At 40.8% G+C, this 12683-nt stretch overlaps 1 protein-coding gene across 4 annotated transcripts in view; it reads right to left on the reverse strand.

The window, feature by feature from the left end:
• TSHR (thyroid stimulating hormone receptor) overlaps positions 1–8422 on the reverse strand; it is a 154163-nt gene extending 145741 nt beyond the window's left edge. Inside the window, exons 1-2 of one of the 4 annotated variants that reach the window (XM_081830108.1) lie at positions 8322–8422; positions 7605–7857 (exon numbers count right to left, since the gene is read on the reverse strand). In XM_081830108.1, the coding sequence (XP_081686234.1) occupies positions 7605–7774 (170 nt within the window). In that variant the 5' untranslated portion in view covers positions 7775–7857; positions 8322–8422. Of the gene's footprint in view, positions 1–7604; positions 7858–8091 lie in introns of those variants that run through there. The other 3 variants (XM_081830107.1, XM_006733353.3, XM_081830109.1) reach the window with 3 other exon arrangements.
• Between the last annotated feature and the right edge of the window lie 4261 nt (positions 8423–12683).

Here is a 12683-nt window from a genome sequence, read left to right on the forward strand (position 1 = left end):
AGCATGAGGAACAGCAAAGAGGCCAATGGAGTACAAGCTGAATTATGAATGAGTAATAAAAAAGAAAAAGAAAAGAAAAAGAAGGTCTGAATCATGTAAGGCCTTTGGGGTCACTGTAAGGACTCTGGTTTTTTCTCTTGACATAACTAGGAAGACTGTTGGAAGGTTCTGACCAAAGGAGGGACATGACCTGACATACATCTTAAAAGATCTGTCTGCTGTGTGAAGACTAGCCTGTGGAGGTCCAGCAAGGGTGAAAGCAGGAGACCTGTTAGGTGGCTCCTAGAATAAGCCAGAAGGGAAGACACAGGTATTTTAAGAGAGCCAAAGAAATGCAGAATTATCAGCTGACACTGTGAAGAAAGTTCACTACCATCTATGTGGGGGTTGCAGATTATGAGGCAATACCAAGAGACCAACCCGTTTAAGTTATTGACTCCCAGTTATGATAACAATAAACAAAGCTCAGAATGTTCCAGCATGTCCCATGGGCCTCTGGACTCAATGGTCTATTGGTAAGACCTATTAGTAATTTATCCTCCAATTTGAGACAGCTTTGAGAGTGAAAGGAATGCTATTAATTACAAGTAGATAACAGGTGCAAGAGGAAGCTCCTTTTAGATAGGGCAACACTAACTATAAGGAACCTAGGAAGCCAATGGATGGTACCATCAAGAACTGGAGTTCAAAAGTGGTGGGGGAGAGCCCAGCTTGCTTAATGAATAAACATCTTTTGGCTTAGGAAAATTTAGAATTAAAAATAGAAATGAAAATCTAAATCAGACCCATAATATTAAATTGTGATGAGTTTAAGAATAGTCAATAGGGGTGTCTGTGTGGCTCAGTTGGTTAAGCATCCGACTCTTGATTTGCACTCAGGTCATGATCTCAGGGTGGTGAGATTGAGCCCTGCACTGGGCTCCATGCTCAGCAGGGAGTCTGCTGGAGATTCTCTGTCTCCCTATCCCTCTGCCCCTCCCCTCCTCTCTAAAATAAATAAATCTTAAAAACAACAACAACAACAACAGAACAGTCAATATATATTTGGTATTTTGAGTATTTGTGTTATTTAAACTTGGCCTATTGGAATATCTAATAGATCGGCCTTGCAATTTCAATTTAAAATGTATAGTTGAGTAATTTATTTCAACCTGTGATTTAAGTTGAAAAGGAAATTATTATTATTATTATTTTTTTTAAAGATTTTATTTATTTATTTGAGAGAGAGAATGAGAGACAGAGAGCATGAGAGGGAGGAGGGTCAGAGGGAGAAGCAGACTCCCTGCCAAGCAGGGAGCCCGATGCGGGACTCGATCCCGGGACTCCAGGATCATGACCTGAGCCGAAGGCAGTCGCTTAACCGACTGAGCCACCCAGGCGCCCAAGGAAATTATTTTTTACTGAGTTTATTTGTAGAGTATTTACTGGCAGCCAGTAACTGCTCTAAGCATTTTTGGAATGTTTAGGTGGAAAAATTGTGCTTCAGTGGAAAATTATGCATTGACTAGAGCATATTCTTCCAAGATTCTGAGTCTGATTCTATGGGAGCTCTTCTACAATTCTGTAGATTGTAGATTGATAGCAATGCAAAATAATTTTGTCTATAGACATGGCAAATTCTGTCCTGTTTGGTAGAGAGCTTCAAGTGATTCCCTCTCACCCTCTGACCATGAAATAAGTTACTTCTGCCTCCATTAGCACATTCACTTCAATATTCCTTATCTATAAATGTCCATTTTGTGGATTCTTTTTAAACATAATTGCAACATTTTACCAGTTTCTTCATTGTAGTGGGTTGGATAGTGTCTCCCCCCCACCCAAATTCCATCCACCTGGACCTCAGAATGTGAACTTATTTGGAAATAGGGTCTTTGTAGGTGTAGTTAAGCAGAAATCATCCTCGATTAGGGTGTGCCCTACACCCAATGACTGGTATCCTTATAAGAAGAGGGGAGGACACACGGACACACAGATACACAGAGAAGGCTGTGTAAATAAAGAGACAGAGACTGGAGTCATGCCGCTACAAGTCAAGGAAAACCAAGGATGCAGTCAGTCTTCAGAAGCTAGGAAGTGACAAGGAAAGATTCTTTCCTTGAGTGTGCGAGGTTAGCATAGACTTATCAGCACCTTGATTTCAGACTTTAAGCTTCCAAAACTGGGAGAGAATAAATTTATGATGTTTTAAGCCACCCAGTTGTGGTACTCTGTTATGGCAGCCTTAGGAAACTAAAACACTTAGAGTTAAATAAAATCTTTAATGTGTTCAATTTATTGCTGTAGGAGAATCATGATTTTACCTTTCTTTGAAAGTTATCCTTTAACACCATTAACTCGCTTATACCTCCTAGCAATTGAACGAGGCAGGATATTATTGCCCTTATTTTACAGATGAAGAAACTGAGGTTACAGAGCAAGTAGGTAATGGTCCTGATGGGGTCCAGAACATGCTCCCAAAACATGGCATCTTGGCATATTGAATATTTTAAGCTGGAAGAATCTGAGAACTAGCAGGTGCAGAGGACTATCTGACCTTCCCCTAGAGCAGATCATAAGACCTTCACATGAGAGGTGACTTCCCTATACCCAGAAGAAAGGAGCATCCTTATCTCAAAGACAAAAGGAAAACAAGAGGAATCTGAAGGGACAGAACTTGCTGTGTGCCCCAGTTTTCTACACTTAGCTCATCCCCTCTTTTTGCCCTATCACATTATTCCATGACTTCCCACTCTTTATCAAACCTGATGTAGAAACACTCAGGTTTAATCACTTCCTTGGGTCTTCATTTCCTTATAAGGACCTTTGGGTCCTCATTCCATGTCACACAAAACTGATATTAAATACATTTGTATGCTTTTCTCTTGTTAATCTTTTTTGTTGTTGTTGTTATGAGGGGTCCTCGCTAAAAATTTAGAAGAATAGAAGGAAAAATATTTTCCTCTTCTCTACATTCCCAAAAGCATGCCTAGGAAATGGTAGAGCAAGGCATTCAACCAAGATGATCTCACTCCAGAAAGAGTACTCTTCACCACTTTACTCTCCTGCCCCTATAAATAGCACTGAGATAGCTAAAAAACTTAGGATTCCTGGTACTTATAAAGCCTAATTTAATAGACTTTCTAGAATTTTCTAAGTACTTGGAAAGCAATTAAAGGGCTTTAAAATAAAATATACTAAATTTGTACTTAAACTATGTATTATTTTATGAAATTGTTTATTAAAATATTATTACATTATAAAATCTTCCTTGAATTATTATCATTAACTAAATTTACAAATAAGATAATAAATATATGGAAAACTGAAAAAAGAACTAGTCTTTACATTCATTACTTTAATGAATCAAATATTTGGTTTTAAATCCATTTACCCCCAATAAGTCTTCTTCTTCTTTTTTTTTTTTTTGGCACAAAAGCTGCCCTTACCGACATAAGAATTCACCTTGACCTGTATTGTGTTACAAAGAAAGTAGTAACATATTTTGTTGCCCAACATATTTTGTTGTTTGTTCCAAGTGAAGAAATCCAACTCTTTCACTGATCAGGTGAGAATTCTTCAAAGCTCTTCAAATGAGCAGTTCCATCCCCTGGAGCACCACTTTCTCACCCTCCACTCCACACCTGCAACTCCTTATGCCCAAATCCTACCAGTTCAGGATGTAGCTCAAAACCTCCCCTGTTTAAGTTGGTCCCCAACCCTATCCCCACCAAGTATACTCTCAGCATATTTACACAATTCAAATTATATGTTTATATGATTATTTGATTAATATTCAGCTTCCATACTGATTGCAAGATCCCTGAGGGCAGGGACATGTTGATGTTGATGTTGTTCTCCACCAAATCTAGAGTGTTAGCACAGTGTCTGGAACATAGCCAGTGCTCAATAAATATTTGCAGAATAAAGGAAGTGATGAGCAATTTGAGGGCATATAGCCCCTCTTTGGTGGAAAATTCCCCCTTGTGTGTGTGTACTCTTAGAAGAACCCAGTTCTTCACCTCCCACTACAGACATGGAAAGTCAGGGAAAAGGGACCTTCCCGCCTCCCACCCCCCGGCCCCCAGCAGCTAAGACTCAGCAGGTAACCTATGGCAGACAATCAGATGCTCCTATCTAGGAAATCACTTCCTGGCTGGTGATTCAAAGTGGCAGGAACAGTTGAGAAATCACTGAAAGGCAGCGCACAGACAGTCCAGCGGCTACAGAACGAGGTGCCCAGCACCACAGATGTCCAGTGGCTGTGGTTATGGTGTTGTGTATGGAGTTGTTCCAACCAGATGGTTGGCTATTGCTGCAACTCCCTGCCTGCCCTGGGCTCTGGCTTCTTTTGAAAGCCTGGATCTACAATGATTCGGTAAATTACATGTTATTGTTTCAGAACATTTATTCCCTCCTTACGCTAGACACAGTGGGTTTTCTGTTACTTTCCATCAAAAACCTTGAGTTGCACACACAGAGGATAAAAAGAGAATAAATCATGGAGTCTACAAGCATGAAGGGATGCCATCTTTGTAAGACGCAAAATATTGGGCTGTATTTGACAGGCATGTGGGTGCTAAAGCAGAGGGCTTCTCTTTAGGCTGGAAATCAAATGTTATTCACGTTATGACTACCAATTGTGTCTAAAACAGTTGTGAAATAGGGGACAAACCCACATTTCTCTAAGCGAGGAAAGCGGGTATGACATGAGATTGGTCTAGGTGGAATGCTCACATGGCATTAAACAATATCGAATCACAGTGGAAAAGGGATTCCCTTTCCCACGGTTTTTCAATTCTTCTGATACCACCAAGGACAGAAAGTTGAATTGGTGTCTCTAATATTTCTCTAACACTTATCACTCTTCCCTTTTAACAACAACAACAAAAAAGTCAGCTTCAGGCTTAGAGCATTCACAGGCAATAGTCTTGAGCTAGAATATAATTACATTTGTGTTTTCAACGTATTTAGCTTTCTGGATTACCTCCTCTTTATAGCAAGTCATGCTGATTTCCCATTTATCGTCGCTATAGAAGCTTTCTAAATAATTTTTTTTCAGTTAGTGAGTCACTTAAAGATAACGAGTGAATAATAGCACAGGTGGAACACAGGGAAAAATCCTGAAGATGGTGAGTGAGTGTCTTCAGTTTAGGAAAAAAAAACTGGGCTGATCCATCAATTAGAGCCACAGATGCAAAATGTAAATAATGGAAGCAAAATCCAAAACCTGAAAACAACAAGAGCCACAACAGCTCCTTCAGAAACATTTCTGAAGGAACACAAGTGTGTGATGGACAAACCATCACTCCACTGGAGTTGGAGGGAGTTGGAGGGGGTGGAGGGAGTGAATGTCACCATCATTAGCCTGAAAGCGGGTAGGTCAAAGGACAAGACAAGTCAAGGCAGCACTTTCTTGAGGAAGAATCCACATAAATCCAGAATGACTGTCTAACCCCATCCTCCTCCTCATTCAGAGAAGGGATGGTACTCTTGTGCACACAGGTAACAAATGGTAAATCTCTGAATGAGGGTAATAGGTCCATCTTGCTATCCTTGGTTTTGACGTAATATGATCTATAACTATATGCCAACATTTAAATTTTTAGTTTTATTCTGCTGGCTTAATTTAATTTCCCTTAAATCAGTAATTCTCAATTAGGAGGAGCATTTTTTTTTTTTCAAACTACTTGTATATCAAAGATTCTAAATGTTCCCCTGGGAAGTAGGAATAGCAGTTCTCCCTTACTTCCTACCTAGTCAGAACCACTGTTAAAAGAGTGAATCATGCCCCCTTGGAGGGGAGGGGAAGTGGAGAAGAAGATTCAGAACCCCTGTTTCAGTGAGAGCCCCGACGAGTGTAACTCTCTCCCATCCATCTACCAGATCACGTGGCAAGTGTATGGGTAATGCAGAAAGGGACAATCTGTTTACCTTTCAGCACCATAATACATGGATAGAAGATAAGGCTTAGGAAAAAATACTCTCAGCACCATGATAATTTGTAAAACAGCTAGGCAGTGTTTACACAGCATCAGGTTTCAGAAAAGTGGTTACCACCCAGAACAGGTTTTTAATGACAAAGGTCTGGTTTGTTTCAGCAGGAAATGCCCTCTATAACCTAGATATAGTCTTTCTTTTCCTCCCTCCTTCCCTCCCATCCTCTTTTCCCCTTCCCTCCTTCTTTTTGTTCTTTTTTCTTTCCTCCCCCTAACCTCCTACTCTTCTGAGTTCTCACATTTTTCTCTCCTTTCTCCTTCCTTCCTTCCTCCCTCCCTCCTCTCTCTCTTTCTTCCTCTCTCTCTCTCTCTCTGATGACCATACTGGGGAAAAGCTGGGTGAGACCTGCTTTCATCCGAGAGCAGGGGGTTTCAGAGGCAGCTCTGTGCTATTTCAAATCTTGGCACCACAACTTATAAACTGCATGACATTGAACAAATTGCCTCACTTTTCATGCTTCAGTTTCTCCATCTATAAAATGAGAGTAGTAAAATTACCTACTCAGTGGGATTTTGTGAGGAGTCAATGGGTGAGTTCGTGCAAAGTGCTGAGGACAGGAATAATAAGCACAATATAATTGTTAGCTTTACAGACTTGACTTCTCTCATAAGCTTTCCTTTGTCAAAGGAGTTCTACTGCCCCCCAAAGATTTGAAAGTCACTTCGCTACTGTTGCAGATGGCTGTGGCCATTGTCTAAATTGGCATGTCATTTTACTCATGCTTTTCATCAATTTCTCTTCTGTATCTCAGAATAACTTCATTCGCAGAACACCGTCCCTCCTCTGCCCCCCACTCCCATTGTTTTCAATGTCTCCCCACTACTTCTTATTCTTTGTGATTCAGTGGATCCCCTCACTTGCATCAAAGACATCAGAATGCACCTAATTGAACCCCCTCTTTTACCCAGAAATAATCTTGGGTCTTCCCAAATAAATGATCTCACCTAATTTCACAGTTGGTGAGAGAGGGATGAAGAGACTACATCCTGACTCCTAGTCCATTGCTCTTCCTCCAACATTATCCTTTCTCCTCAACATTGGGTGGAACTATAAACAGGATGACTCTAAGTTTCCACCCATGGTCAGAGCCATTCTGCCCCCTTTAAAGCAGTCTCTGAAGAAGTGATGATGTCTCTGGCCTTTTATTCTCCCCATCACACAAAGGACAATCTGAGACTAGCATATTCATTTGTTCATTTATTCATTCAACAAGCTTTTGCTTGAGCACTAAATTAGTTCCAGGCCCTGTGCTGGGTACAAGGAATTCAGGGTTGAAAGACAGGGTCCCTGTGTTAGAGGTCAATTCTTGAGTTGCTATTAGTGTTAATATCTCAAGTGAAAGTCAGAGTCAGCCAGGCCTAGGCAAATTGGGGAACAGCAGCTCTTTAGAAAGGACAACTCTCATTTTCATCCTGTACCAAAGTTTTGTTACCTTTTCCCGTGTTATGAGTAACTAGTGTGTCAGCAATCCCAAATTTGGGCCATTGAGTTTTTACTCCTTGCACACACACACACACACATACACACACACCTTTGGTCTATTCTTAAGCTCTTTTTGTGCACTTCTGTCCACTTTTGCAGCTGCCCTTGGCCTCTTGATCCTACCCTCTCCTCTCCCAGGTACTCACAGAGTCTGCGTGCTGGGCGGGAGACTGGGGATGCGGTGGATATCCTTGCAGGTGACTCTGAAGTCATCCTCCTGGTGGCACTCGCAGGGGGGAGACGGACACCCTTTCCCCCCCAGGGTCCTGGGCAGGGCGAGAAGCAGCGCCAGCTGCAGAAGGGGCGTTGGCCTCATTTTCCAAGGGTCCCAAGGCTATTTCTTCATTCTCCACGATCCTCTGGGCCCTCTGGGCCCTCTGCGCTTTGGGTTCCCGCAGGCTGAAAGACAGAGGGAGCGTGGGAGGAGAGAGGGCTCGCTGGGGTTGTGACTTCAGCACCCAAGAGGAGGCTGGAGAGGGGAAAAGAAGTGGCTCTTAAGTGTTCTGTTTCCCTAGGCAACTCTCCACCCAAACAAGCCTAATTGCTTCACTCTCCGTGCCCCGAGCCACGCACCCCGCTCCGTCGGTTCCCGACACTCAACACCAGTCCGGGCTGTCCCTTCTGCTTTCTAACCTGCCCCGTGCGCTTCTGCCAGGAGTTCTCTCCAAAGCCTACTTTAGACGCTGCCTTGTCTCTAAACCCAGTGGTCCACGTTTTCCGGTGGGGAGCCGGGACCACCTGCACGCACTCCAACCAGAGAAAGTCCCCGCGGCTGGACTGTCCCAGGGCGGACGGGGATCCTGCAGAACTTCAGCTTCTCCCGAACCTAAGAAGCCTCTGCGGGGAGTCGGAGGCGGGCGCACCTCGCTGGCCAGCCGGAGTGCGGCCGCAGCGGGGCGCAACACCCCGGGCGGGTCCTCGCTGCCCGCCGAGTTTAGCGCAAACCGGGACCGCTGGGCGCGAGCCGCCACAAACACAGCAGTCGCCGCGCGGAGTCGCCGGGCGGCGCGGGGCTCCTAGGACAGCGGAGGACTCCGCGAGGCAGGTCAGGAACTGCGCTCTGGGGCCATCTGCTGCGGAGAACAGGGACTGCAGGAACACTTCCGAGCCCTGATCAGAACTCTGAAACCGGCTTTGCCGTAGGATTTGAAGTTGACGAGTCAATTCTGGTCTGCCCAGGAATTTTATTGAGCCATATTCTGCCCCCCTCCCCCCCACCATCCCCCAAAGATGGGAAGAAAAAGAATGCGTAAGTGGCACACTATCACCTACTTACCAGTCTTTGAATAGTAGCTAAAAAGATAATTTAAAATATAAATCAGATTGTCCCAATTTCCCTCTTAGAAGCCTTCAGTTGCTTACTAATTCTTCTTGGGTTAAGAGAATATTAACTCCTCACATACTGTGTGATTCTATTTATATCTCCTTCTGGGACAGGGACAGGCGATGGAAATCCGAACAATGATTAGAGAGATTGACCAGAAAAAAGACAGGAAAGAACTCACAGGGGTTATGGGAATGCTCTATATCTTAATTAGGCAGGAGCTTAAGTGGATGTATACATTTATTAAAATTCATTGCACTGTACACTTAAAATATTTCAAAGCTTATAAGGTTTTATTAATAATCACCGCAAAATAGAAACAACCCAAAATTCCATTGACTAGGTAATGAACAGCGATACCTCCATACAATGGGAATACTCTGTTGCAAAAAATAAAAGGGGGGGATAACAAAATTAAAAAAAAAAAAAAAGAAAATGATATATAAATTCTTTAGCCTAAGCACTAAGGCCCTACTTTAGGGGCTGGTAAACTTTTTCTGTAAAGAACTATATAGTAAATATTTTAGGACTTTGTGGGCCACATACGATCTTTGTCACGTTTTCTCCTCCTCCTTCTCTTTTGTTTACACAACCCTCTACAAATATAAAAGCCATTCTTAGCCTGTAAGCTGTACCAAAACAACCCTAGGGAAGGATTTGACCTGAAAGCCAAAGTTTGCTGATCCCTGCCTTTCAAGGTCCAGCACCTGCCATCATTTTGCTGGACCTGGAACAAGACAAGTTTATTATCACCTCCGGGATTTGTTGTCACTGGAACTCTATGCTGTGAAGGATCTGTCCCCAGCTCTTCACATTACTCAAATCTTGCTTTAAATATCACTGCCTCAGAAAGGTCTCCTCCGACAATCCTGTCTAGTAACGCCCCCATCATATTACCTCATTTCACTGTCACCAAACCTCTTATCATTGGTTATTGTTACTGATTAGTTTACTCATTTATTGCTTGTCTCTTTCTGCCCTCCCATCCCCATCAAAATGGGAACTCTAGGTGTGCTAATCAGGAAAGAAAAAGACACAAAGTACCAGTCTCAGGTATGAGAGAGTTGACATTAGAACACAGTACACAGCTATGAAGAGGATGACAAGAGGATATTATGGACACATTTATGCCAATAATTTAAAATTTATTAATGTTCTCAAAGAAGCAGCTTTTTGTGTCATAGATTCTATATTGTTATTCTATGTTCTATTTCACTGATATATGCTCTGATCTTTATTGCCTTTTTTTTTTTTTTTTGGCATACATTGGGTTGGATTTGTCCTTCTTAGTTTCTTTTCTCTCTTCTTTTCTTTTTTGTTTTTTAAGTAGGCTCTATGCCCAACATGGAGCCTAATGCAGGGCTTGAACTCACAACCTGAGATCAAGAATCAAATGATTAATGGACTGAACTACCTACATACCCCTGTCCTTCTTAGTTTCTTAAGTTGAAGTCTGGAGGCATTGATTTGAGACATTGTCTCTTTGATAATATTATAGATATATTGAGGTATATATATTCCCTATAAGTACTGCTTCAGAGACATAAGTTTTGATATCTTGTATATTTATTTTCCTTCAGCTTAAAATACTTTCTAACTTTTAAAAATGTCTTCTTTGATTCATGGGTTAGTTAGAAGTGTATGAGTTCCAAATATATGGGGATTTTCCTGATATTGTTCTGTTACTAATTTCTAAAAATATTCCATTTAGAGAAAGAATATAGTTTTTATGACTTGAAAATGTTTAAATTTAGTGACACTTGTGACTCAGAATGTGGTCTATTTTGATAACTGATCAGTGTACATTTAGAAAAATATGCGCATTCTGCTGTTGTCAAGGCATGCATTCTGTAACTGTCAATATGTCAAATTGTTGATAATGTTCAAGTCTTATGTATTTTTTATGATTTATCTACTTATTATGTCGATTATGAGATGTAGGTACTGAAATTTTTTACTACATTGGGGATTTTTCTTTTTTCCATTGCATTTCTGTCAGTTTTGCTTCGTGTATTTTGACATTCTGTTTATTAGCTACATAAATGTTTAAGAACTCTATTATTTTCTTGGCAGATTTATGCTTTTATCATTATTAAATGGACTTCTTTATTTTTTGTGCTATCCTTTATTCTTTAATCTACTTATTGATAGAGCCAATCCAACTTTCTTTTGGTTAGCATTACCATGTTACTGTTTTTCTATACTTTTTTTCATCCTCTTTATGTCTTTATTTTAAAGTGCATTTCTTATACATACCATAGAGTTAGGTTTACTTTCAACCTGACAATCTCTACCTTTTATTTTGGTTGTATAGATTATTTATATATGATGTCATTAGTGATAATAAGTTTAAGTCCCATAATCTTGCTACTAGTTTTTTATTTGTCCCACTTGTTTTTTGATCTTTTTCTCCTTTTTTTTAAACCTCCTTTTGCATCAGTCCAGGAACTTTCATCATTTCATTTTATCTTCTTTGTTGTCTCACCTATAACTCTTTGTCTGGTTATTATAGTGGTTGTTTTAGGGTTTATAGAATGCACCTTTAAGTTATTATAGTCTACCTTCAGTTGATATTATACCACTTTATGAATGATTTAAGAACCTGACTTCCATTTTTTTCTCTCCTAGAGCCTTTTGCTTCTGTTGCCATGCATTTTACCTACACATGAGTTATAAGCCCCATAATACATTGTTATTTGTTAAGATAGCCAATTTTCTTAAAGATGTTATTTACTTATTTGAGAGAGAAAGAGAGAGAGTGCACGTGCACTAAGGGGAGGAGGAGGGGCAGAGGGAGAAGCAGATTCCCTGCTGAGCAAGGAGCCCAATAAAGGGGCTCAATCCCTTGATCATGACCCGAATTGAAGGCAGACGCTTAACCACTTAAGGGACTGAGCCACCCACGTGCCCCAATAGCCAATTATCTTTTAAAGGAATTTAAATCATAAGAAAAGATTTTCATTAACATTTCTTGTAGTACAGATCTTCTGGTGATGAATGATTTCAGCTTTTGTGTGTCTGAAAAAGTATTAATCTTGCCTTCGTTTCTAAAGTATATCATTGCTAAACATAGAATTAAAGATTGACAGTATTTTTCTCTTTTAGTATTTAAGAAATATTGCTCCATTGTTTTGTTACTTGCATTGTTTCCAATGATGAATATTCTGTCATAATTTTCTTTGTTCTTTTGTAACACACTTTTTTTTTTTTCCTCCCTCTGTCTGCTTTTAAGACTCTCATTATCACTGGTCGATTACCATGTACCTTGATGTATTTTTCTTCATATTTCTTGTGCAGTATTTTGAGGTCCTTGGATTTGTGTATTTATGGTTTTCATCAGATTTGGAAATTTTTTAGCCATTATTTCTCTCTATTTTTTTCTATCCCCTTATCTCTCTCTAGTCTTTTGAGGATTCTGATATTATACTTATATTAGGCTGATATGTGCCCTCCTTAATACCCATCACCAGGCTAACCCATCCCCCTCCCCCCTCCCCTCTAGAACCCTCAGTTTGTTTCTCAGACTCCATAGTTTCTCACAGTTCATCTCCCCCTCTGATTTCCCCCCCTTCATTTTTCCCTTCCTACTATATTCTTTTTTTTAAACATATAATGTATTATTTGTTTCAGAGGCACAGGTCTATGATTCATCAGTCTTACACAATTCACAGTGCTCACCATAGCACATACCCTCCCCAATGTCTGTCACCCAGGCACCCCATCCCTCCCACTCCCCACCACTCCAGCAACCCTCAGTTTGTTTCCTGAGATTAAGAATTCCTCGTATCAGTGAGATCATATGATACTTGTCTTCCTCTGATTGACTTATTTTGCTTAACATAATACCCTCTAGGTCCATCCACATCATTGCAAATTCAGCCAACATATACTGAGGGCTTAC

This window comes from Leptonychotes weddellii, chromosome 9 (genome assembly GCF_054177405.1).
Source record: "Leptonychotes weddellii isolate Sample4059 chromosome 9, ASM5417740v2, whole genome shotgun sequence".
Classification (NCBI taxonomy): Eukaryota; Metazoa; Chordata; class Mammalia; order Carnivora; family Phocidae; genus Leptonychotes; species Leptonychotes weddellii.